The sequence below is a fragment of the Dermacentor silvarum genome, chromosome 2, assembly GCF_013339745.2.
Source record: "Dermacentor silvarum isolate Dsil-2018 chromosome 2, BIME_Dsil_1.4, whole genome shotgun sequence".
Lineage (NCBI taxonomy): Eukaryota > Metazoa > Arthropoda > Arachnida > Ixodida > Ixodidae > Dermacentor > Dermacentor silvarum.
The window spans coordinates 28,507,136-28,530,848 of NC_051155.1; the positions used below are offsets into that span (position 1 = coordinate 28,507,136).

Below are 23,713 nucleotides of genomic sequence, written 5' to 3' on the forward strand. Positions count from 1 at the left end.
TTAGGGAGTATCGTAATCGTCAGCGGTATTTTTTTTTTTTTCTTTCCTTCAATCAATTGTGAAGCATCCCCAACACCCTGCGGCCTGTACACTTTGAGAGTGCTGAGGTCATTGTACATTATAGAACGCCCCACAATTTACAACATGGCGATTTTCATGTGTCTGGAATGAAATGAAATGCTGATCGAACAGCAGCGGGAAGACTGTTTTGCTGGTTAAGAATGACAAGCTCATGATGTTAGGAAATATGTGCTTGGGTGAGCTTGTTCGTAGGTCATCTAAGGCAAGGGGACTGATCAGACTTCACAGTATGTTGGCCTATGTGATTTTTAAGCTCCTGGCCCACAATAACTGTAGCCAGCAGAGGAGCTTAAGCTGAAGAGTGAAATATACGCCTCACATTGACAGCAAACATTTGAGTAAGCAATGTTGCATACCAACTGCAGTCCCTTATCTAAGCTGCAAAAAACAGCAAGAGGTAACGTTTTTCTCTAAAGCGTGTTGACATGAATCCCTTTCAAAAATAAAGAAGAATAGGTGGCTTGTTGTAAATTTTTGTTGTAAAATTCAAAATTGTGTTTTGATTCTTTGTTATTCAAAAAGTTATTCCTCTGTGCTTGACCTAACTGAACTACCTTACTCGTGCCAGGAGGCACAAACAAATCCAAAACACAATGATCATCACATTTGCCTTTTATGTCTCTAATAGAGGAGCCATAAGTACACCTGTGACTGAAGTGTATCGACCAGGGCATCTGCAAGAAAACTAAAGTTCATTAATGCCTTGGCATGTAACCTGGATTGAAGGCTGCAGTTCAGTCTTGGCACTGCAAACATTTCAGAGCATTTGTCAGTTTCAGGTTGCCAGACCAAGTTATCAAGAAATAGTTCTTTTGCGGAACCCCTGGTTTACCTACTTCTGATCACGGGTGTACGTGTCTTAGGTGAACATGCATTATGGTTCACTGTTAAAGGGAATTCATAAGGGTAGAACATCTGCAAATATTAGAAAGTTTCAGCATGTCTGGTAAACGCAAGCGGACTGGTCATTTTATTGGATGAGCAGAGGCACAAACCAGAACGTTCTGCACGGTGCAGCAACCTGGTGGTGCAGAGCTGAAGCAGACTAACACAGAGCTAATATTTCAGTAACCATGCGTATTCTACTTGGCTGCTGGAGTAAATTTTCGGTAGCCGCTTAATCGTGTTGCTGCAGAAAATTTACACCAGCAGCATAGTAGAATATACTTTGTTCTGCAATATAAGCTCTGTGTTTGTCTGCTTCAGCTCTGCACCACCAGGTTGCTGCACCGTGCAGGACATTCAGGTTTGCACCTCTGCTTATCCGCTAAAACAGTCAGTCCACTTGCGTTTACCAGAATACTGGATATGTTAAAACTCTCTATTATTGCAACAGGCAAACGTTGCCCACTTTAGAGGTATCACATTCTTCTGAGAAAAAATGTGGGCCGATCCTAAAGCCTGTTTCACATGCAAGCGAAAACGCTCGCGATTGCTGCCGCTGCAGTGCAGAAACCTGTTTTGAGTGGCAGCGACGGCGCTAGCGGCTGGAGCGGCGAGGTTCGAGCAGGTTGGAATTTCATCACGGCGGCAGGGGCGGCAGCGTGGCTTCCGAACCAATGACGGCCTGCCTCGCCAAGTGACCAGTGGAGGACTAGTGCGGGAAAGCCTGCGCATAGGACGATATTCGCAGCGTTGGAAAATGCGCGGCGGAAATGCATGTGAAACGAAACGTCACGAAAAGCTTCGCAACGCTGCGCCGCTGTTCGCTCCATTTGCTCAATCGCTCGCATGTGAAACAGGCTTAACAGCAGTGCAGTCTAACATATCTCAGAGCTAAAACACGTTTTGAACAGATGTGTCAAAGCATGTCACAAGGGAAGAATGTGAGAAACTGGCAAGCCAGCTGTTTCAAAGAGCTACTTTGTTCCTAAAGAAGCACGCCTGTCATCACGGCCTAATAATGGTTAGAGCATTGGGCGGCTGTGCTAGAATACAGAGGTTCGATGCCACCGTCGATCACAAATTTCTTCATAGCATTATAGGTGGACTTGGCCATTATAGAGGTATCTAACAAAAAACTCGAGGTGTGTTGGAGCATCTGCTAGGCGTGTCACCGTGTGCATGCAATCACAAGTTTGTAAGAGATAGGATGTATAGAAACATCACTTTGACAAATGAGAGTGTGCACCGTCGCCTGTGACGCATGCACATGTAGCTGTCGAAACGTTACAATCATCACAATATAACTGTGCTATCACATAATTGTAGAGTTACCAGTGCTAAGTTCTGGCCTAGTTTTTTTCTCTTGTGGCAAGTGTACGATTGCCAGGCTTCGCAGCAGATGACCTGTAGCTGGTGTCACTGGCAGCTTTCTTCACACCTGTGCAGTGCACTGACGTAGATTCAGGTGGCCCTTGCCACAAGGGCACCAGCAAAGTGAGAGCTGCACATTGGGGTGTTCCCTATAACAGTGGACCACACTGTGCATCGGTGCATTTTTCTTTAATTCTATTGGCAGCTCCTACCTCTCTCTGTACTATTTGAGCCGATGCAGCAGTGTGTTCTCTCTCAACGCAGGTGTACGAGTGTGTGTGCGCCTTGATTGAAAATACAACAGTGCGTCACCTGAGCCAGACCCGACTGATGCACGACACCTCAGCCTACACGCTCATGCAGCTGACCAGGCGCCTTGCAGTGAGTGGCCCTGGCTTAATGCCATAGCTCAGTCATGTGTTTTCTTTTTTCTTTCTTTGTTTCTTAAAAGGAACTTTTAGCATGTTTTGCATTCTTTGGGAGCTAACCTCAATTTTTTGTAACTAACAGTTTTAGTGAGCCGATCCTGAAGATAGTGCAGTCTAACACAGCAGGGGTTTATCCAGAATTTCGATTTTGGGGGGGGGGTGTTACCAAGACGCAGGGGGGGTACGAAGTTTTTGGCTGTATCTTTATAACGCACTTATACCAGAACGAGACTACTCCACGAGACAACAGAAACGCCAACAGTGCCGCGATACGAGCAATTGCCATTGGAACCACCAACAAGCTGGAGGGCTTGTTGGTGCTAGTGACACTGGTATCGGCACAAGAGATCTAGTTGTGTTGATAGCGGCGAATAAAGGCAGCTCCAGTGGGATGGAGCATGTACGGCCGAACATGGGTATACCCGAGACGACATGCAGTGAAATGCCTCTAGCCTCTTCAGACCTGAGAAAAAGGCACAGACAAAGTAAATTCATTTAAACTCTTTATTGTAAACATTTTAGGGCCCCGAAACACTTCTCTGAAGACGGAAAAACGAAAACTGTAATTTTGAAGGAGAAAATGGTGGTACCCATTTGTCTACGCATTTGGCCTATGCTGAGTAAAATCAAGAAGGCAGTTTCTGTTTACAAGGCAAAGAAACTGGTCAGATTTAGGGCATCTAATGCGGGTTCTTCCACTGCAGCCTTGGTTGTGGCATCTCATCTGAGACTCTAGGGCCACATGCTCTGGAATATGTCCATGCATGTCAAATCGGACCTCATTTGGTAGTATTTGAAATTACTTTGATACGCTTAGCGACTGCAACAGACTTGCCAATTGTGACTTCCAGCTCTACTTTAATTTTGACTTCTGGCATTTCCTTGGCATGTGTGCGAATCAGCATTTCCACAATTCTGTTCTTAAACTCAAATTAGTCGAGCATGTCTTTTACTGTGACATCCATGAGCTTGCAGTGATTCCTGTATTCAATCCAGGAGTTTGTGACCGCTAGGTCCAGAAAGTAGGCAAACACCCTAATCGCCCACTTCTTTGTACGGATCTTTTTCCTGTAATAGGACTCGCACCTGTCCGCAATGTCCACACCACTCATGTTCTTCTTGTATGCTTTGATGAAATGTGGTTGTGATATATCTATTTTCTTTTGCTCCTGCTTTGTCCACCTTCTGCACGTTCCTTCTGGGGTAATGTCAAGAGCAGTCGAAAGAATCATGACTGATTTTCGATCCTTTCACTTGGTGATGCACACTTCCCCATCATTACGGAAAATACAGCATGATTCACCTCGCTTCACGTTCTTTTCGTTTGGAAGTTCTGATGCGGCGCCTCCAGTTCTGTTTGCCATAATTGTACCGGTAAGATATGCATTCCTTTTGAGGAGGAATTCTGCCAACTTCATACTTGTAAAAAAGCAGTCTGTAAACATGTGGACAGGCTGGTCAGTCGGCACTGTTTCCAGAAGGCGCTTCACAACTGCCCTGCCAAGACCAACTTCCTTTGTGTGGGCTTCAAGAACAGTGTGTAGATGTAGATTACTTGTGTAGATGATGAAATCTAGCTTAAGTCTATCACAACTGAAAAAATAAAGTTCTTGAGGCAAACAGGATTTGGATTAGTTGGTGCATATTGTCAGGCAAGATAACATCTGCTGAATGGGATCATGTACTCATCGACAGATAGTAAATTCAGGCGCAGCAGCTCGAGACATTGCTTTCGAAATGACTGGATGACATTCACACAGATCTGTGGCCATGCATCTGAACAGAATATAGACTTGTTTATTCCATGCATAGCTTCCAAAAGGTTTCCGGAAAGTACTTGGTAATGTAGGCAAACGGAAACAGAGGCAATTTTGAGGGGACTTGAGTCGGCATGGTGTCCAAAGTGTACCTTGGAGGGAAATTGTAATAAAATGTATCAGTCACACCTTGGATTCAAGAAGTTGCTTTCGGATGATGTCATTATTTTTAAAACAAATTACTGAAATGAAACACATGCTCTGTTGCCTTCCAAATGAAGCCACGACCTTGAACTTCGTGGCTTCGCTGGTGTATCATTATCCTCATCATCATCATCACTGCTGCTATCTGCAGCAGTGATGATGATGTCGAGGTCTTCCAGAATGTCGTCTTCATCCGACAGGTCGAGATCGCTGTGCAAGAATAGCTCTTGTATTTCCTCGTCACTCAGGAACTTGCCTGCAGCACAGAACAAAACTGAATGCTTTTTTTAACATAACGACGTGAAGTACCCAATTGGGTACAGTTGTAATTACGTTGCACTATCTCTGAGACAAAGCTTAGCAGCTAGCTTGAACTTTTCATGTGCCTTCTCTAATGTCTCGTGATCGTTCATATTCACTGCTTAACATTATATATGTAGCATTTCGTGAACGAATAAAAAGTAAAACTCACCTGGTCACCTGCGCGAGCTTTCCTTCCTTGATGCCGTCATACTTGTGTTTACTGTGAGCGCGTAGTTGGGCCTACGGTGACACCTAGGGAGCATTTTGTTATCTGATCCTTCCGCTAGCAGAAACTTCCGGTCTCGCCTCACGGTTTTCAATTATACCAGCACAGTGCGCATTCTTCAAATGTACCCATATGGGTACCTACAGATTGAAAAGGCTAGATGTCCATTAACCATAACCATGACTATAACCCACCGTGGTTGCTTAGTGGCTATGGTGTTGGGCTGCTAAGCACGAGGTCGCGGGATCAAATCCCAGCCATGGCGGCCGCATTTTGATGGGGGCGAAATGCAAAAACACCCGTGTACTTAGATTTAGGTGCACGCTAAAGAACCCCAGGTGGTCCAAATTATTCAGAGGTCCCCCCCCCCCTTCGGTGTGCCTCATAATCAGATCGTGGTTTTGGCACGTAAAACACCATAATTAAATTTTTTTAACCATGACTATAGTACGGTGCAAAATTCTGAGCGCCGGCAGTTGCATAGATTAAAACGCACGCAAGAGTCTTGCGTTTAGTGCGACGTGAAGGTTTCCCCACTCTTTGCAGGTCGTAGTGCAGCACTGTCTGCACGCTGTGGTCTGCGCGCTGAACATCAAAATTGGGCCTCAAAATTAGGGCCACATAGCATCCACCTCTGCAAAGAGTATAGATTTCTTAAAGCGATTACCACAGTGCATGCGATCAGCGTAATTTTTTTTTCCAGGTTGAGTGCCTGGCTGTAAGAAGGGAGGGGCGTTGGTCTGTAATGATTTTTGGGGGTGTGTCTGTATCCTCCTGGGGGAGTGTTAGTGTTAGGGGTGTGTGTATAAATCCCTGTAACACAGGGGTAAACACCGCACAGTGGTGACAGTGGTACCGGTCGTAGCATGCTGTGCTGCACGGTGGCAAGGGGAGCGTTCTCTCACTCGTTCTTCGTGATAGCTGGTGTTGAGACACTGTCGTTCAGATGCTGTGCCTCTAGTCCAAGACACATACCCGCGCATCGTGGCGCTCCCATTACCACCATGCCTTACCTGCATAGATAAGGCATGGGGGTAAGGGGAGCGCCACCCATAACACATTGTGCTACATAGTGCCACAGATATCCCAGAGCGTGCTAAATGCATTCTGGAATGGAAACTGGGGTTAGTTCTTTTTTTTTCGTCTTTTCCTATCTGAGCAGAAGAAGACCTATTCACGGCTTCTGCGCAAAGTTCAACAGGAGGAGGACCTGGAGAAAATCTTCCACACCTGGGAGCTCTGGATATTCCGTGGGCTGCCCCTCTACCACCTGGTATGTACGCCCTGGGCACTGCTAAGGGGGCATTTCGCTGCCAAGGTCGTAGCATGAGATGAAAAAAAAAAAGAAAGTGCTTTAGGCAAGGTTTGTTCAGAACGTTCGTGTTTATTCAGTATCAGTTGTGTAGAAAAGTACACAAAGTGTGCTTCTTGCCAGTAATACTCTGGGGGCTGCAGAGTTGAGAAATCTCTCGGGGACACCGTCTCCGTACAAAAGAATAGGGTCAGAATCGAATTATAGTTTACAATGATTTAATGTAATGCAATAAAATGATGGAGTAACTGAAATTAAAACTGAAAAACCTGTATCATCTTTGTGCACAGGTCACAAGAAAAAAAGGTCTGAATAAAGAAACAAATAGGTGGTGTCCATATTCACTCCTCAGTAATGGTGCCCTTTGGATAAACATATGCACGTCCTTAAAGGCTACACTTTTGATGGTTGCATATGGTGGAAGCGATCTTGGGTGCTGGAAACACAAACTTTGGACACCACTAATTGTATTATCATGTATAAGCACGAGAAAACTTAAGTAATGAACATTGAGACAACAAAGCAGGCACTGTTAGTTCATTATGTACAATATTTCAAATAAAATAATAAACAGTAAATAAGGAGTTGTTTCATCAAATGGTAGTTAATGTGGTTCCTAACTAAATGTTGTGTAGCCAGTTATTTTATAGAATAAGGTATTGATCAGCTCCATAATCTTACTTCAGTATAAATGTGGTCGCAAACTTCCCATAATTAGTGTGGTAGTCCCAATAGACTGTTAAAAAATAAGCTGAAATAGTTCTCAATCTGTATCACTTTTTATACATAGTATATTATGTGCATGTACTAGCTGTCAAGTCAACATAGTTTTTGCCTTAAAGTTCTTGGCTTAGTATGGCATGAGCTTTTGCAGTTCTACATTGTCAGATGGGATCACCTGTAATAAACACCAAGTGTACACAGTCTTCGATGCCTTCATATTCATGGAAGTTTTGTATGCTTAGCAACATTTTCATGTGCAGCAACAAATGAAAATGCATACAAAGCCATGTAAAATAACTAAATTCAGAATGATAATTTCCCATAACACTTTCTCTTAGGCCACATGCATCACTTCATTTTTGGCCAAGGATGTGGCCAAAGAAAGAACCGCATCAGGCTTAATGTTCAAATGAAGTACAGTGTAGACTGCTTATAACGTAAGTCGCCGGAGTCACGAATATCCGCACTATAAGCAGTACCGCACTATAACCAAAGCAACAATTTTCAAGGCCCGCACATTTGCAAAACTTGTGCACCGAGCCGCCACGCGTATGTGACAGTAGAGGAATGCGGCTAGAACGTTTGCATTCAATATACAGTCGAATCTCGTTAATTCAAACGAAATCACGCGGCGGCGCCTCCGACCGGCATTGCTCCAGCACCGCCATAGGGTAAAAGCGCGAACAAAAGAAAAAAAAAAATGCGGCGGAAGTTTCACCCTCTCTCAAATGGCGAGGTCGCCGATTCTGCATTGCGCCGGAACATGCGTGTGCGTGCCGACGTCTCAGCCACGCTACCGTAGCCACGCGTAGAAAATGGCAGTGAACCCTTGTTTCTCCTTTATGCTTCCTCTACTTTCTAGTCACGTGTTGACCTTGCATGCTGCGGCTACGGCGCAGAGGGAAGCAGCGGCGCTGTGCCAGGCCGGCCAACAAAACTGCCCACGCCGGCAAACGCCTGCTTCCTGATAACGGCAGAAAACGAAACTTCGGGGAGCTGGCGCCAGACCGGCTGGAGCGGGGCCGCGCCTGCATGGCGGCAGGCGCGCACTGGTGACAGTCGAAAGTTAGGGAGCTATGAGGGAGGGCGAGGGGAGCCACCGAAGCGGCGGAGTTGCTGAGGCGAAATCCGCTTCCCTGCCGCCCTCCTCCCTCACATTCCACGCTCTCTGCATGCGCCCTTTGCCGTGCCGTGCTGGCGCCGCCTGCTCCCTGAAGTTTCGTTTACTGCCGTTATCGTGAAGCGAGCGTTGGCCGGCGTTGGCAGTTTCGTGGCCCTCGCTTGCTATGCGTGCCGTGATATTTCACAACTCGCACTTAAGATTCTGGTTTCAGCCTCACTGGCTGTTCGTTCGCACCACGTGCCCTTCTCCTCCACTTCGTCTCTCTTTCTTCCTCGAGCACTCCTTGGGGCACCTGTTCACCGTCTCCGCTGACTTCCGTACTCCCAGGCAGCCATACTGTAACCAGTATTTCGTTTCCCGCAATTGCACTATAAGCGATACGTGTATACATAGAGTGCTATGGGAAAATTAACGGGAGTCAGAAAAGACCGCACTATATCCGGTCCTGCACTATAAGCGGTTACATTATATGTGGTATATACTGTATGTTAGAAGGCACTGCAATCATGGCGTGCAAGAGGGCATGTTACATTTTTTAAAATATATTTTGAAGGCTTTCTTTAAGACGCAGAAAAAATGATTCTGCAATAAGTAGGAAGTTAGAAGCTGCTAAATAATGTTTCCTAGGGCAGTACAACTTTCTTATTGGATATTTAGCCCCAAAGTCAATACTTGTGAAGTTGGTTTCAATCCGGTTTCGATTCGATCCGTGAATCAAATATCTACTATTTAAATTCTCAAATATTCAGTATATTCGCTATTGAGACCCACGCAGTTCTGCATGTCGCGTTCACCGCAGAGCCTCTCATGCTCGATGCCACGCAAGCGAACACGTCACTTTGTTGTTTTCAGCGCAAAAGGAGCGCCGAGCGTGCCGCAGATGGGCCACCCTGGCTGATGCGATTGCAGACTATGTCTAGCCGTGAATGCTTCTGCCTTGCATGTGCTCTCCAACGTCGCACCCAAGTGCCAATGCGGAGATATTTGCAGAACGGCGCCATGTCGGCTGGGGCTGCCTCTGTTGGTGCTAAGTTCGTTCAGGTCAACAGAACCGAATAAACCAATAATGCAACACAGACAGAAAGAACGGCAACAGAAGCAGCGGGTATTTTGGAAAGTGTGAAATCATGTGCGAAGATAGGCCAATTAGCCACTGGGAGGCACACAGATCGTGTTAGATATGCAGTGCCAAACCTGTGGGGTCTCACACGTCCTCTTGGGACAAAGGAATGACAACACAGTAGTGCAAACAATCAGAAGGACATTTATTGCCTCTTTCATACACTAATGCCTGCTAGCCGAATTACTACCCATAGAACGTTCACATGGGCATGCGACAAATCAAGGAAGTCCGACTCACCGCGAACGGATAGCGAGCGAATATGTTCGCCCCATGCCAGACACCATTGCCTAGTCGTTCATGTGTATGGTCACGCGAACAGTGGCGCATTCGAACGATCTGAGTTCGTTCATTCTGGTGTCCTGCTCCTAGCCTCGCGAGATGGTCTCGCGAAGCGAGTCGACGCACGCGCGAAGTGTTCACGCTGCCCACCGACTCCACGCCGAAGAGGAAGCGCCTTCGACCTTTTCCGCCCAAGTAACCCCGTCCGTTAGGTGGCGTTAGCAGTGCAACACTCGCGCCATCCTCTCGCAATATGCCGCAACCACGCGGTGAAGCTGGATTACAGGAGACAGGGAGCCATGTGGGGAAAACAGCATCAGAGGACGCGTAAGAGTCGCGCATCCCCACAAACCTAACGCCAATTCAGTGAACAGCCGTGAATCCAACCCGTACATGTGATTGCTGTTGATCAGCAATGAGTCGCCTGTATGACCATATTAGCGGCAAATATTCTGCACCAGCTTGCAGCCCATTACTACATCCGCCAGCGGCGAATTTTCGTCATGGTCACACTGCCTAGGCCTAGAGTCATGCGAACTTGCCGCAACCTTCCTGATTTCAGAGTGTGTCTGGTGGCAAAATACACCGAACCTGACAATGAAAAGGCGCCTGCTCTTTAGCATCGACAGTGACCGCGGTCGACCTGCACGGCATTGAGAATGGCTGTGCGCAGAGCGGTGATCAAACCATGCGACGCGTGATTTGCAGTTTTGTCTGTCCAGCAGATTGGCCTTACAATAACCCAACTGCTGTGATTGTGGACAAGCTCTTCTGTATTGTGGAGGAAAGTGTAAAGCAAAACTTTCTGTACAATGAACGATTGCCATAAAGCACAGGTCCGCTACTAAACTGAGAACCTCTTTCGTACTCATTGCTACTTATCATTAATTATTTAGCTTCAGAGGGAAAAATGCACTTTGTTCAATTCAACAGACATCCTGGTAATAAAGAAAATATTTTCCAGACCTTTATACTATAGAACTGAGCTGTAATCAGTACGGGCATAGTTATTTGGGGTTCCCTTCAATGAGAGTAGACCATACTCTATATCTTGATTTTTATGTACCTAAGTTACTGATAGCTGGCTACATTTTAGAGTGCAGCTTTTAGGTACCCGTTCCTGCAGCAAGCATCAGTGTTCCCGATGTAATCGAGCAGACGGTCACAGCGAAAGACGAGAGCGAACGGGACACGAAGTGGAGGATTAAAAGAAGAGGTGAGAGTGAAGAGATGCGAGGAGGAAAGCGGAGGAGAGTGCAGTGGAACCATGAGGCGGAAAGCGCCGGAGGGTATGGCAAAAGCATGAGAAGAAAAGCATAGTGCGGCACGATGGCTACGAGAGGGCGCCAGGGTAGCGCACGTCGTCTGGGAATCTGGGAGGTCTGACGATGGCGGCTGCTGTGAATCGCGCCCACGCGTCACCCACGCGCTGCCTCTCACAATCTCCAGATAGCGAGGCAGTCGCGCCACACTTCACTCCGTTTGCAATGTGCCGCGTGAGACTGATTGTCCGCTCAGGCCATTATATCGTGAAATGAGAACATGTGTAGAGCTGCACTCAAATTTAGCATTAGGGACTACCGTAATCGTTAGTGAATTTTTTGTTATGCAATGCCAGGAGGTCCCTGAGCATGTGCAGCACTGTTTTTTCTTGCCAATGTGTCCTCCTGTCTGTCTGCGGTACATGAAATTATGCACCTGCCAAGTGAACGTGCATGATGTGTCACGTGAGTGGTGTCCACATGCAGGTGCGCTCCATGGACTGCTTTCTTCTCGAGGGGGTGCGTGCTCTGTACCGCATCGCAATGGCCATCCTCATCCTCTTCACCCAGGACCTGTCCCGTGAGTAATACCTCGACAGGCACACAGTGCCCAGCCATTTCACGGTGCACTTGCATCATCCGGGCAGGTAGGCTGCCATCGTCGACAGATACAAATCCCTAGGGAGTAGTGGGACTGTTGCCCTCAGATTCAAACACCGCTTCAATACCTTACGTTACTAAAAGGCTATGGGACGGCTGTGATGGAAGCTGCAGTTTCTTGATCTTAGATGCCTTTTCCTACCATCCCCTCATTGCTGGCACATATGTAGAGGCAGTAATTGCGCAGTGTATTCATTGCCTGACAGCACAGTGCTGTGTGTGCATAGCTGCGCTGCACCTCTTTGTATATTGTTTGTTGCCTATGCACTTGCATACGTGCTGTGCGCTTTGGTGCAAGTGAACCATCGAGTGGCAGCTCTGATCTGCAGAGACACAAAGGTGCCCAAAATCAAAACAAATGACAGTGATTGAGCATGAATTGCAGCAAGGAGAATCAACAAGTATGTTTTTGAGGGCCTCTGGCAGTGGTGTTGCACTGTTGTGAGGGAGCCAAGCTGCACTCGTAAGACATACCAGCAAAAACTAAGACTTTGACACAGAAAGAAAACACAACCACTCATTTTTGTTTCCTTTCTATGCGAATGTCTTATTGTACACTCAACTAAATGCTTTTAAACATTTTAGGGCACTCTTACATTGCACATTTTACATTCAGCTTGTCGAATGCAGCATAAGCACAGTTTTTAGCAATTGACATCTTTAATGACGACGGAAATAGAGACTCCACAATAAACAAGTATGGTGGTTTAATAGACTAACAAAGTAATGACGATGGGTAAGTGAGGAAATGGATTCAACATGCTCTCTGGCCTGACATGAAGGGAAAAAACAGTCTGTTAACGCAATACTGAGACGAGAAGGTCCTACAGGCCAGTGTGGAATGCTCGCACAGGCGTTATTGCTCAATGGCCTGAGGCAATTCATCTTGCGACCCGCTGTGGTGGCGCAGTAACTTTGACATTGCACTGCTAAGCCCAAGGGCACGGCGGCCGCATTTCTATAGGGGCGAAATGCAAGAACACGTGTATTGTGCATTGGGTGGAACCCCTAGTGGTCAAAATTAATTCGGAGTCCCCCACTATGGCATGCCTCATACTCGTATCATAATATTGGCACGTAAAACCCCAAAATTCTTTTTAGAGCACAACTCTTAATGGCCCATTCCTGGGGCAAACGTCAGCGACTGCATAACCGAGCGAACGAGCATAACAGCTCGTTATCATCATCGAAAGATGAAAGAGTGAGACGCGGGTTGCAGCGGAGACCAATGAGAACGGCCCGTTCAGTGATGTGCGCACAGGAAACGGGTGTCGTGTGGACCTGCCCGACCGCTCGTTGTGTACTCGTATCTGGTCTCAGCCGGACCGCTCGTTTCGTACTATCGTCTGCTCACGTCAGCGCTCGCTCGCTCGCGCTTGTTTGGTTTCGTTTCGTTTGTACTTGTTTCAATTGTCATGGGTTGTGATTGATTTGTAATTTGATTGCATGCGCAATGCGAATTGTGTAGTACTTTCTGGAAGCCAAGCGGCATCAGCGATTACAGTGAAGCCTTCGACGAGTCATCTATAAAAGCCGACGTGCTTAACCCGCAGATCATAGTTTCCGACGATTGCTGACTTTGCTGCATGTCTCTCTCAAATTCTTTGCCTCAATATATCGCATAATGAAAACACGTATATAGCTCAACTCAAATTTCGCATTAGCAAGTATCGTAATCGTCGGTGAATTTTAAAAATTCTTCTTGGGATCGGGGTGTGCCTACCCTGTCTGTCATCTTTCCAAAAGGGCAGCTGAGCTTAATTCTCATGTTCACACGAATAGAAGTTAGCCGACGTCACTCAATGGGGGGGGGGGGGGTGAATACCAGGACCTGACAATTTGTTTTTCTGTTGTTGGTGTTTGATTTTTTTTGGCAAAAGTATTAATGTCGTGATGTGCCACACAGCATCAGAAAAACACTTTACAAAGAGGTGCTTGGGCATCGGTGCATTCTGGTGCTTACCCTATTGAGTATGCCATATTTATTCAAATGTAAGGTGAGATTCTTTCCCAAGAACCTTAGCCTCAATGTCACACCCCCCCCTTGCCTTATACAGTGCTCCCACTCCTGCGCCAAATGCGCCAGATTGCGCCATACGAGATTTCCTGTGCCATCCTGATAAAAATACATGATTTTGCACCGAAGTGCGCCAAAATTAGCGCCTGCGCATTACGTGTGTAGCCGCAGTGGCCCGCAGATGTGCGTATCGGGCATAACTAAAGCGGCTTCATAAGTCGAACGGTGACCGATAATTTGGGCTCGATGGGGACCGCCTGAAAGTATAAATAATTGGGAGCAGGAAATATTTAAATTCGCCAGAAAATAACTGAGTTTATTTCGCCAGTGGCTAAAAAAGACAGTATTCTCGGTTGACCACTTTCGGGGATACGTTCACTTTCGCGTGGTTTCGCGTCACTAGCGAAAGCGTCGGCATACTTGGTAGTATGCCAGGAACGCTATCATCCGTCGACGTGTCCAGTGCTAGTCGCCCGAAATGTCGCGAAAGTGAAAGTATCCCAAAAAGGGATCGTCTAAAAATAAAGCCGAAGTTTGTCGACGCGGTCCTGCAGGCACGTACGCTTGCCTACGATCTAGTCAGTCCGTATCTGCCACAAATAGACGAAAGTACAATTAATGCATGCACCGAATCTTCAACCTTTGGCAACAGGACCGCGATTTTGTAGCGATTCCTTTTCCTGTGCCGCTCCTTGCGCTTCGTCAGTAGTATAAGAGCGGCGCTCCACCTGCGTTATATGGTATCAGCCGGTGGAGAACGGTAGATGATAAGGGCGGCATATGGAATCGAGCAGAATGCATGAATACAAAATCGCCGTGCAGGAGTCGACTGTGCTATCATAGCCGAATGATGGCGTATTTTTTTTAAACAGTCACTGTCCTCGGTGGCGGAGACATCGAGGCTGTAGTCGGCGCCGCTTAAACAAAATAAGTCGCTGCGACCATGTCGCTAGTTAACACGTCAATGAATAAACGGTGGACGCGCGGAGCCAACCCGAATGAACTCCCGAATGGCTTGCTGGAGTTCGCTTGCCCGACAGTTTGGGCGCGGCTGGTTTTGGATTCACTAGGCTTCGCTAGTTTCGGTTTCCAGTAGGTGTCGGCAACATGGCCGACCACCATGCTGCGGCGATGCCAGCAAAGTATCAACGCCAAAATATTGCTATTTCCGCTCAACTCAGCGGTCAAATCGGCACGCAGTTGTGCAGGCAGAGTCCAAACTATATAGAATGGCATACCTTTAGGTGTCCGAAATTTCGGTCATAAAATTTATGGGCCAGTGATGGTGCCTCAAAGTAATCCGAATAATCGAGCTTGTTTGAATTGCTGGTGTCGAAATAATCGGTCGACGCCAGTTGTGAATCGGCAGTTTCCGAACAGAGGTTTCAGCTTTACGAGGAAAAACAGACCGTTGAAATGTACCTGCTGTCGTTTGAAGCAATGACTGAGCGTTATGAGGGGCTCATCAAGGCTGGCCTGGCTCTGAAAAGCATAGAGGACATTGTCTGGCCAGGTGTTTCTGACTTATGCTAGAGCCTTGCTGAAAACATAACAAAGCATCAGCTGTCAATGAAAAAATCATACGATTTAAAAGGCAACATCTGAGCAGCTATCCATATGCTGGACACGTCCTAAGCTATTTCAAACACTTAAAATTGACAAGCGTTATTCCAGAAAGTATTTGCTTTCTGTAAAACAATGTTGCTTTGCCTCTAAATACACAAGTTTCCCTTTAATTTAAATGAAGACAACAAACCTGTTCACACAGTGTGCTGTAATTAGTTTATTTTATGTTTAGGTTTATTTTTAGTTTAGTCACTCAACTTAAAATAAACTAATTACAGCACATTGTGTGAACAGGTTTGTTGTCTTCATTTAAATTAAAGGGAAACTCGTGTATTTAGAGGCAGAGCAACATTGTTTTACAGCAAGCAAATACTTTCTGGAATAACGTTTGTCAATTTTAAGTGTTTGAAATAGCTTAGTATGTGTCCAGCATATGGCATTTATTAGCTCCAAAGTGCTCCGAAATCTGTATCTAGGTGCTCCAAACTGCTCAAAAATTACGATTTTGCTGCTCCAAAAATTGCTCGAAATCTTAGTTCGTCAGTGGCAGCATTGCTTATACAAAAATTTTGCCTTTAGGTGTGGCTTCACGGCAGTGTGAATTTCACCTTATAATGTGGCTTTACAGCAGCATGCACGGCAATGCCATGAAGCCACTTCTGAAATTGCCAAAGTGTTCCATATTGAAAAGCATGTGCATTCTTGTGATGGCCAGGCATCTAGCTATCCCTCTTAACTAAGCAGGATTCTTTCCCAGATAAGACATGGGACCCCATGGGACCACTGATTGTGTCACCCTATTTTTGACAGTTCATCTTGTTTCCTGTTTCTTTTGGGACCCTGTATATTTAATTGCCGCATGTTTTCAGTAAATGTTCAGTTTAAAGACAGCACTGGTGTCTTGCCTACTTTGTTCTTGTCTCTGTCTTATCTGTGCTGTAAATTATGAATGCGTATTGTATGCGGTATTTTGTTAATTTAATACATGCAGTCACCTCTTGTGGAGTGTCAACACTTCCTCTAGAGCTGCATCTTCCAAGTGCTTGAGTTTCAAATGTTTTGCGTGTTTATTTCTGTAAATATAATCAATGCATATCATAGTTATGTGTGTGTGGAATCGGAAGGTTATCTCTTGCACCATAGTTTCAGGCGAAACAAATTCAGGTAACTTTTCTGCTAATGCTTGCTATGTAAAGTTTGAAGCCGTGTGAAAACTAAGCAATGCAAGGCTACAGTGCTGTTGTGCTTCCTTTTCCATCATGATCACTCAATATGTTCCTCGAAAAACTTGTCCACTTGCGCAGTGGTGAAATGCTGTCTTTCCTTCGTGATGGGAGGCAACAGATGACCTCAGACCGTTTCTTTGCAATGTATATGGGTTGATGTAGTATGTAGTGTCTGTACCACATGACTGTCTAAAATGCACGTCTCCTTGCTCTCTTTTGTGCTGCCAGGGAAGAAGAAGAACAAGACAGGTAACCTTGCATGCAAGATATGAGCCATCTTGTTTTCTACATTTCTACATTGTTCTTAGTTTCAATATTAAAAAGGCTCAGTTAATTTCATCTTTTCTTGACTTCACGCAATACGACATAAAAAAAAAACAAATATGAATGCAATCCTGCATCATGCAGGAAGTCCCACAAGAAGTCCATCATATGGTTCTTACTAGCTTTGTAATGTTAAAACCGATTTAAATACCATTCCGTGCCACACTGTTATCCTGAATGTTGACCAAGATTGGCTAAAATATATTACTGCAGAATACTTTATGAAGAGCAGTGTAGATGATATATTAAGTGCTTACTTATGACAAATCTCAACCTTTTATTCCAAACTAAAGCTTGACCACACTATAGAAAAAGAATGACAACAGAGGTATTGTCAACAAACTGAGCTCTCATTCTTGGCCATTCTTATCATAAACGCACAAACAAACCCAGCTCATCACTGGCACAGAACTAGTTAAGACCCTTTCCTCAGTAATAAAAGCTAGTGAGATTCTCGACAGCGTCTGTCATTTTCTTGTGCGCGCATCTGTGAAAAGCTTGTCAAAGCCAACAGGTTGCAGTGCTTGCACCATTCATTGTGCATAAGTTTGCCACCCCCTGCACTTGCTGAACTTGCGAGTGTGCCTCGTGCAGTGGAGGATACGCCTGGAGAATGCACATCAGACACGGGCAGCTTCCTGGACAGGATCATAGTGTTCTGCAAGCAGATACCCTACAATGTGGACAGGTTCTTCAAGACTGCCTACAACATTCAGGTGAGCGCGCATGTGTGTAAGTGCGTGCAGGGGTGGCAAGGCAGCCTGCACGACATGTGACAACGGGAGATGGTCTTTGGATTGCTGTACAGTTGCAGAGCAGCATTCGCCAGCTTCACTCTTTGTGCCAAAATGAGTGAAAGGGAAGGGCAAAGGAAATCCTTCTTTTTTTTTTCTTCTTTTGACACTTCCAAGGGCTTGGCATTGGCTTGCAGTTTTTTAGGCAAATGCTTTCTCATTTCGCGTAAGCATGTGTGCCAGTACTGGTGCCTCCAAAGCACCGGTGCACTTTACAGTGTTTGCTGCAGGTCACCACAGTTCTAGCTCGCGACAGAAACGGCATGGCAAAGGTTCTCCTGCGACAGTCGTGTGCACCTTGTGCGACATTCGCACTGAGCGAAGTAGTGGTAGGACACTCTCAATGCACATATATATACTATTGAGACTGGGTTCTTCAGATGTTAAATGGTGGACATCACGTCAAGAGTTGTGCGTAAAAGTATGGGAGCCTTACATGCTTACATGACTGCATGCACCGGCACATTCTATATGCCAAATGATTAACAGGGCCGTGCCTTCAAGTGTGTGCCTTCTCTCGACACTTGTAAAGCACCTCTGCTGAATGGAAATTTGCTGTGGCCATTTCTCGCAATACAGAAGCATGCTGTCCACACCAAATGTTAAGCAAATGATCACATGTTGTGTTCAGCCAGTAGCATATGCTTAGACAAGTTGCAGCGGCTTCATGTGCAGAACAAGGTGCCGTCTTGCCTTTCCCTTTTTCTACCTAGGTGCTTTTACTAAGCAGTGGCCAAGGGGTAGCCCTGTTCTCTTGCATGCATGACTACATTGTGTGGTCAGCATGACTATGTGATGCCAGTGTGTGGTCACGTACTATATCACGTAGCTAACATTACTAGAGCTTGTATGTAGTCATGCAAAACAGTGTGTGACTACATGTTGCATAATGCATTTTATTGTCATGTCAGCGTGCATTTGCAACATGATGCTGCCAAATTCTGACAAGCACTCACAGGTGCTGAAATTCAAATGCCTTCAATTCTCACTTGTAAATTAAAAAAAAAGGAATTTTATAAACACAACCCACAGTGCAAAAGACAGACTTTCTACATTGTGTGTGTTCTGCCACTGTTTACTTATGTCATAATTCATTTCTGACCTACACAATTTCTAGTTTATCAACCGGTTAAAGAACACAATCTGATTCTTAAAAATAGGCTTGAGTTTGCCACCGTGGCGAAGAACAGAGGGTGCATATTGGTGTTCAATCAGTTTTTAAATCTTGTCGTTCCCTGGGCAAATGGCATTAATATCTGGGAAAATGTAAAAGTAATTTCCAGTGAAAACGTAGAAGTTGTAGAAACAGGAGCACTTTGCCTTAGGCCAAGTACGATAATGCTTGCTTCAGGTTTTATTACTCACAAAAGCAGATGTTACACAAGTCATAAGGACAAGTTGTTGACGAAGTTCTTGTTGAAGCAAACAGCAAAAGTATAAGTACATGCAAGCACCAAAAATTATTATTTTTTTTTTAGGCAAGTGAGATTGAGGCCTGACAAAGCCCGTGTGCATCAGATATTTTCAGATTCAGAACTTTATTTCCAACAATTTGTCACAGGTCCTTCATGCGAAAAGAGAGAGAAAAAGCTCTTTATTTAAAAAGCAGAGTGTTTAGCCAGCGTATTTTTGCCTACCTGCTACTCTGCAGGGAATGGGACAAAGGAGAAGAAAGGTCCTAGAAGAAGGTGAGCAAAAAAAAAAAAAAGAAAAAAAATGCGGGCCTTGTGATGGTATCAGCAGTAGAGTGTCTCCGATGCAATGAGGGTAGACAACCTTGGTGAAACTCGACAGTTAACGCAAAATAACAAAATCACCGTCTTCGTGAGATGACGTGCGTGAGTTATAGTTTAGAAAGCAAACCAATGGACTCAATATATAAAAACAAGAACTCCAGGGCTTCGCTCTGTTTTGATAGTGTGGGGTCTCACACATGCTCTTGGGACAAAGGAACGACAACACAGTAGTGCAAACAATCACAAGGGCATTTATTGCGCCTTTCATACACCAATGCACACTAGCCAAATTGCAACCAATAGAACATTCACATGGGCGCGCGACAAATCAAGGAAGTCCGACTCACCGCGACCCGACAGCGAGCGAATATGTTCGCCCCATGCTGTGACACCATCGCCTAGTCGTTCACGTGTGCGGTCACGCGAATGGTGGCGCGTTCGAACGATCCGTGTTCATCCATACCGGTGTCCTGCTCTTAGCCTCGCGAGACGGTCCCGCGAAGCGGGCTGGCGCACGCGCGAGGCATTTGTGCGTGTCCGTCGCCGATCCCAAGCCAAAGAGGAAGCGCTCTCGACCTTTCTCTCCCAAGTCACCCCGCCGTTCGGTGGCGTTAGCATCGCGACACTCGCGCCATCTCCTGCAATGCGCCGCAACCACCATGGCCGCCGCCTAGCCACACGGTGAAGCCGGATTACAGGAGACGCGTGAGAGTCGCGCATCCCCACAATGGTCAAGGCCAGGGATCCAGCATCCGTGTCAATGTCAAGGGGCTTTTTATAAAGCTTTTCTATGTTCATTTTATACCGATAGCGCTCGTCTTTGTAATCTGGGCACTAAAGCAAGATGTGCTCTACAGATTCCATGGCGCTGCAGTTGTCACAACATGGATTTGTGGTATGGCCATTGCGAAAAAGAAGATTGTTCGTGTATGCAAGGTTTAGTCGAAGCCAGTAATGGAGGGTCTCCAGATGCCATAAAACTGCTGCAAACAGCTTGAAAGTGCCGGAAGACCCGTCATGACAGCACAACAGTCAGTGTACAGGAAAAGAAAGTGAATATATCAGTGTACATTCTATAAGGCAATTCAAATGTATTAGAATTAACTGTTGTTAACAAAACAGTGCTAATTGCACAGAGCTATAATGCTACGAAAAAGAAATGCACATTACCACTGCATACCACGACAAAACTAGCATAAACGCATTGAGTATGTCAAGGACAGAATGGAACTGTATCATAGCACCGTCTATATAACATCAGTGAAAATCCATCCTTGAGTTCTAGCGTACAGGCTCAGATGAGAAAAAAATAAAACAAAGCATGGAACAGTTTCACGTACACGAATGCTGTCGCATCTCTCTCTGGGTAAAGGCAGCAATATTAATGCCTTGATTTTCATACTTATTAGTAAGTGAAGGCACATTGTAGGTTAGTGATTGCATTAAATAATTAATACGCTTATATGGCACAAGCCACCTTTCCTGACTGTGGGTATGCGAGTCACTTAGCTGTCGTTGTATCAAGATTCAACAATCAGTAGCATGAATAAAAACTTGTCTCATGCTCTTTACTTGTCTTGCATGGTGGTACCCTCTAGAAGTTAACATCGGCCAGCTTGGTGTCGTAAGCAGTGGCCTTGCCATGTTGTAGCTTGTCCCGGCATTGCCCTGCATCTCAGTCATTGCTCTTTACTCTCAGGAGGATGTTCCTCATGACACTTGTCCACTTGGCGGCGCTTCTCCAAGGAAGCTGCCGTCTGCAGCTTGAATGTGAGATGAGGAACAGTGGTGAAATGCTGTTCGGGAACTGTGCCGCGTGCAGGGCTTCAGTGCCAAGCTGCTGAATCAGCAGCTGCTTAAGTCCGAGATGTACATCAAAAGCTGCTCGAGCGGACGTCTGCGGTCAACCTCCGAGAGCGGCCTCCCGGGCTCCTGCTACCACCTGAACGTGACCTCCACATGCCTGACGGTCAAGGAAATCAGGAACAGAGGGGCGCGTGCCATGTCAGTAGGCATCATCCCCCTGGCCAATTTCCACTCCGAGGTCCTCAGCCCTGAGCAGGTGGGAAGCAACCCTGCAGCTTCTATTCTATGCTGTGGGTGATGGATAACTCGCACCCATAATAAGCAGCCAGAAACGCCACACTCTGCCAGCAGGGTTAGGCAGGTCCGTATTGTCACGTGGATATGACAGTGCACTTACAGGCAAGCAGGCAGGCAAACTTATGGCCTCTAAACCAAAATGCAGCTTGGTGGCGGCAATAGCGACAAGTGTGGATGGTGGTCATCAAATTGAATGACTGCACTTGCCGAGTGGTTGCTATGGTTGTTGAATGGACTACGGACAGACGGGACGAAGGAACAGACGAGGCAAACCTAATTTCGAGCTCTTGATGGCTGTTGCAATAAAAAGTCTTTCCAAATCCATTTCTGTTTGCCAGAAATGACACCATTCAATAATCTTCTGGACGTCCTGATTCATCTTGTGTTGTTCAGAAGCACCTTTGATCTTGGAGTCAATACCACAATCGTAAGCGTACAATTTAATTTTACCTTTAGAAATATGTTACTGTGGCATTTATGAGTGAGAAATAAAAGTGTCCTAAGCACCCTGTGGGATGCCAGAGTGTACTGAAAGTCGCTCTTCGTAGTTTCGCTAGTGTACTGAAAGTCGCTCTGCCAGTTTCTTAGCTAGGCTGACAACCAGGTTATACATTGTGTATTTTTGAGGACACTGCATTAGTTTATATATAGTAACTTTCTTGTGAGCAACTTTATCAAATGCTTCACTGAAGTTCATAAATATTGTGTCAGTGTGGTCACTATATTATTAATTGCTACTTCAAAATCATTAACGGTTTCAATTAGTTCAGTAAATGTTACATAACCTTTTAAAAACCTGTCTTGGTATCTTGCTAATGGGTATATACAGGGTGTTTCATTTTAGCTGCACCAAATTTTTAAAAATTGCCTGTTGCGGATAGCACAATTATAATTCTTGATCTAAACTACTCGATGAGGCGACCATTACTTCCGCGATAAATGAAAATGCCTAAATAAATAATTAAGATAATTATGCTAATAACTTTTCATTTATTATTTTAGCGCACATCTTTCAATCTACTAATTATAGCCGCTGAGTTCGCAAGGCGTATCCACTTGGAACGAATTATTCAATTAGGTGTTTTTATTTCTCGTAGAGGTAATGACTACCTAATCGAGTAGTTTAGATCAAGGATTATAATTGTGCCATCTCCCACAGACAATTTTTAAAAATTTGCTGCAGCTAATGTGAAACACCCTGTATAAGGGATGATGACAGCCTAAATTCTGAGTTTACTTTCAGATTTTAAGATTACAAATTCAGCATGATTCAAAAGAGCACAAAAGGAATTCAGTCTACATTACTCCTCAGTTTTTCTGGTTCCTGACGTTCATGATATAACTAAATTCTTCACCTCTCGGGTTGTCAACACTGGGTTGACACTTACCCGAGATTTATGCAGGTCGAATACTACACTTGCTCTACAAAAAAAAAGCTTCCATGAAGCATTGATTGGCCTGAAAGCCGTGAAAACGGAAGTGATTTGTTCAGATTTGTGTGAATGAGCTAAGCCGCTCAGAAATCTACGCCTTTGTATACAAACAATCTGTCTTATTCGCCTGCTTTTGTAAATCTGAATATAAAAGTTATTCGAATTTGTTACATCCAAATACGCCGGCGTAATGGGGCCCTTCAGCATTGCGTTATGCAGACAAGCGCGTTCGGCGCGAACTTGGGCAAAACGCTGACAGAATCGGTAGCAGCCCTGCACGCTGCGGCATTGGCGTTGCACTTGGGTGCTGGCTATAAAAAGTCAACGGCTGTATCTGTGTGTGCTTCTTGAGTTGAGCCTTGTACTATACGCTTGTACTGAGACGCCAGTCGATGCGTCGAATAAAGCAGTGAGCCCATGCTGTCAAGATCGTCTGGTTTCCGCGCTTTCTGCAAGCTCAACACAATTGGTTTTGGTAAATTAATTTACCGCTACGCTTTCGAACGTTCACCAATAGAATGAATTGAGTGATTCCACAGAAGCTGCAGTGTTTTGGGCCATTCAAATCAGTTTTGTAAAAAATAAAAAAGACATGCATTTTGTGAGCACAGTGTGATTAACTGTGAAGCACAATTGCAATTTCAAGACTACCAATGTGAAAGCAACTGTTGCTTCATCATGATCATCGAGCCTATGTGTCGTACTGCGAGTTTCTTCCGCCTGCATGTAGCTTTTGAATAATGAACTGTGTTCTAGAGGGCCATATTTGAAGCAACT

At 45.3% G+C, this 23,713-nt stretch overlaps 1 protein-coding gene across 10 annotated transcripts in view; it reads left to right on the forward strand.

Annotated features, from left to right (window-relative positions):
* Nucleotides 1-23,713, forward strand: part of LOC119441386 (GTPase-activating protein skywalker) — a 55,998-nt gene that overhangs the window by 24,780 nt on the left and 7,505 nt on the right. For 9 of the 10 annotated variants that reach the window (XM_037706003.2, XM_049661209.1, XM_037706005.2 and 6 more), the window contains 6 exons: nt 2,602-2,718; nt 6,418-6,528; nt 11,564-11,657; nt 16,775-16,795; nt 17,465-17,586; nt 21,223-21,462. In XM_037706003.2, the coding sequence (XP_037561931.1) occupies nt 2,602-2,718; nt 6,418-6,528; nt 11,564-11,657; nt 16,775-16,795; nt 17,465-17,586; nt 21,223-21,462 (705 nt within the window). The remainder of the gene's footprint in view (nt 1-2,601; nt 2,719-6,417; nt 6,529-11,563; nt 11,658-16,774; nt 16,796-17,464; nt 17,587-21,222; nt 21,463-23,713) is intronic. The other variant, XM_049661210.1, reaches the window with a different exon arrangement.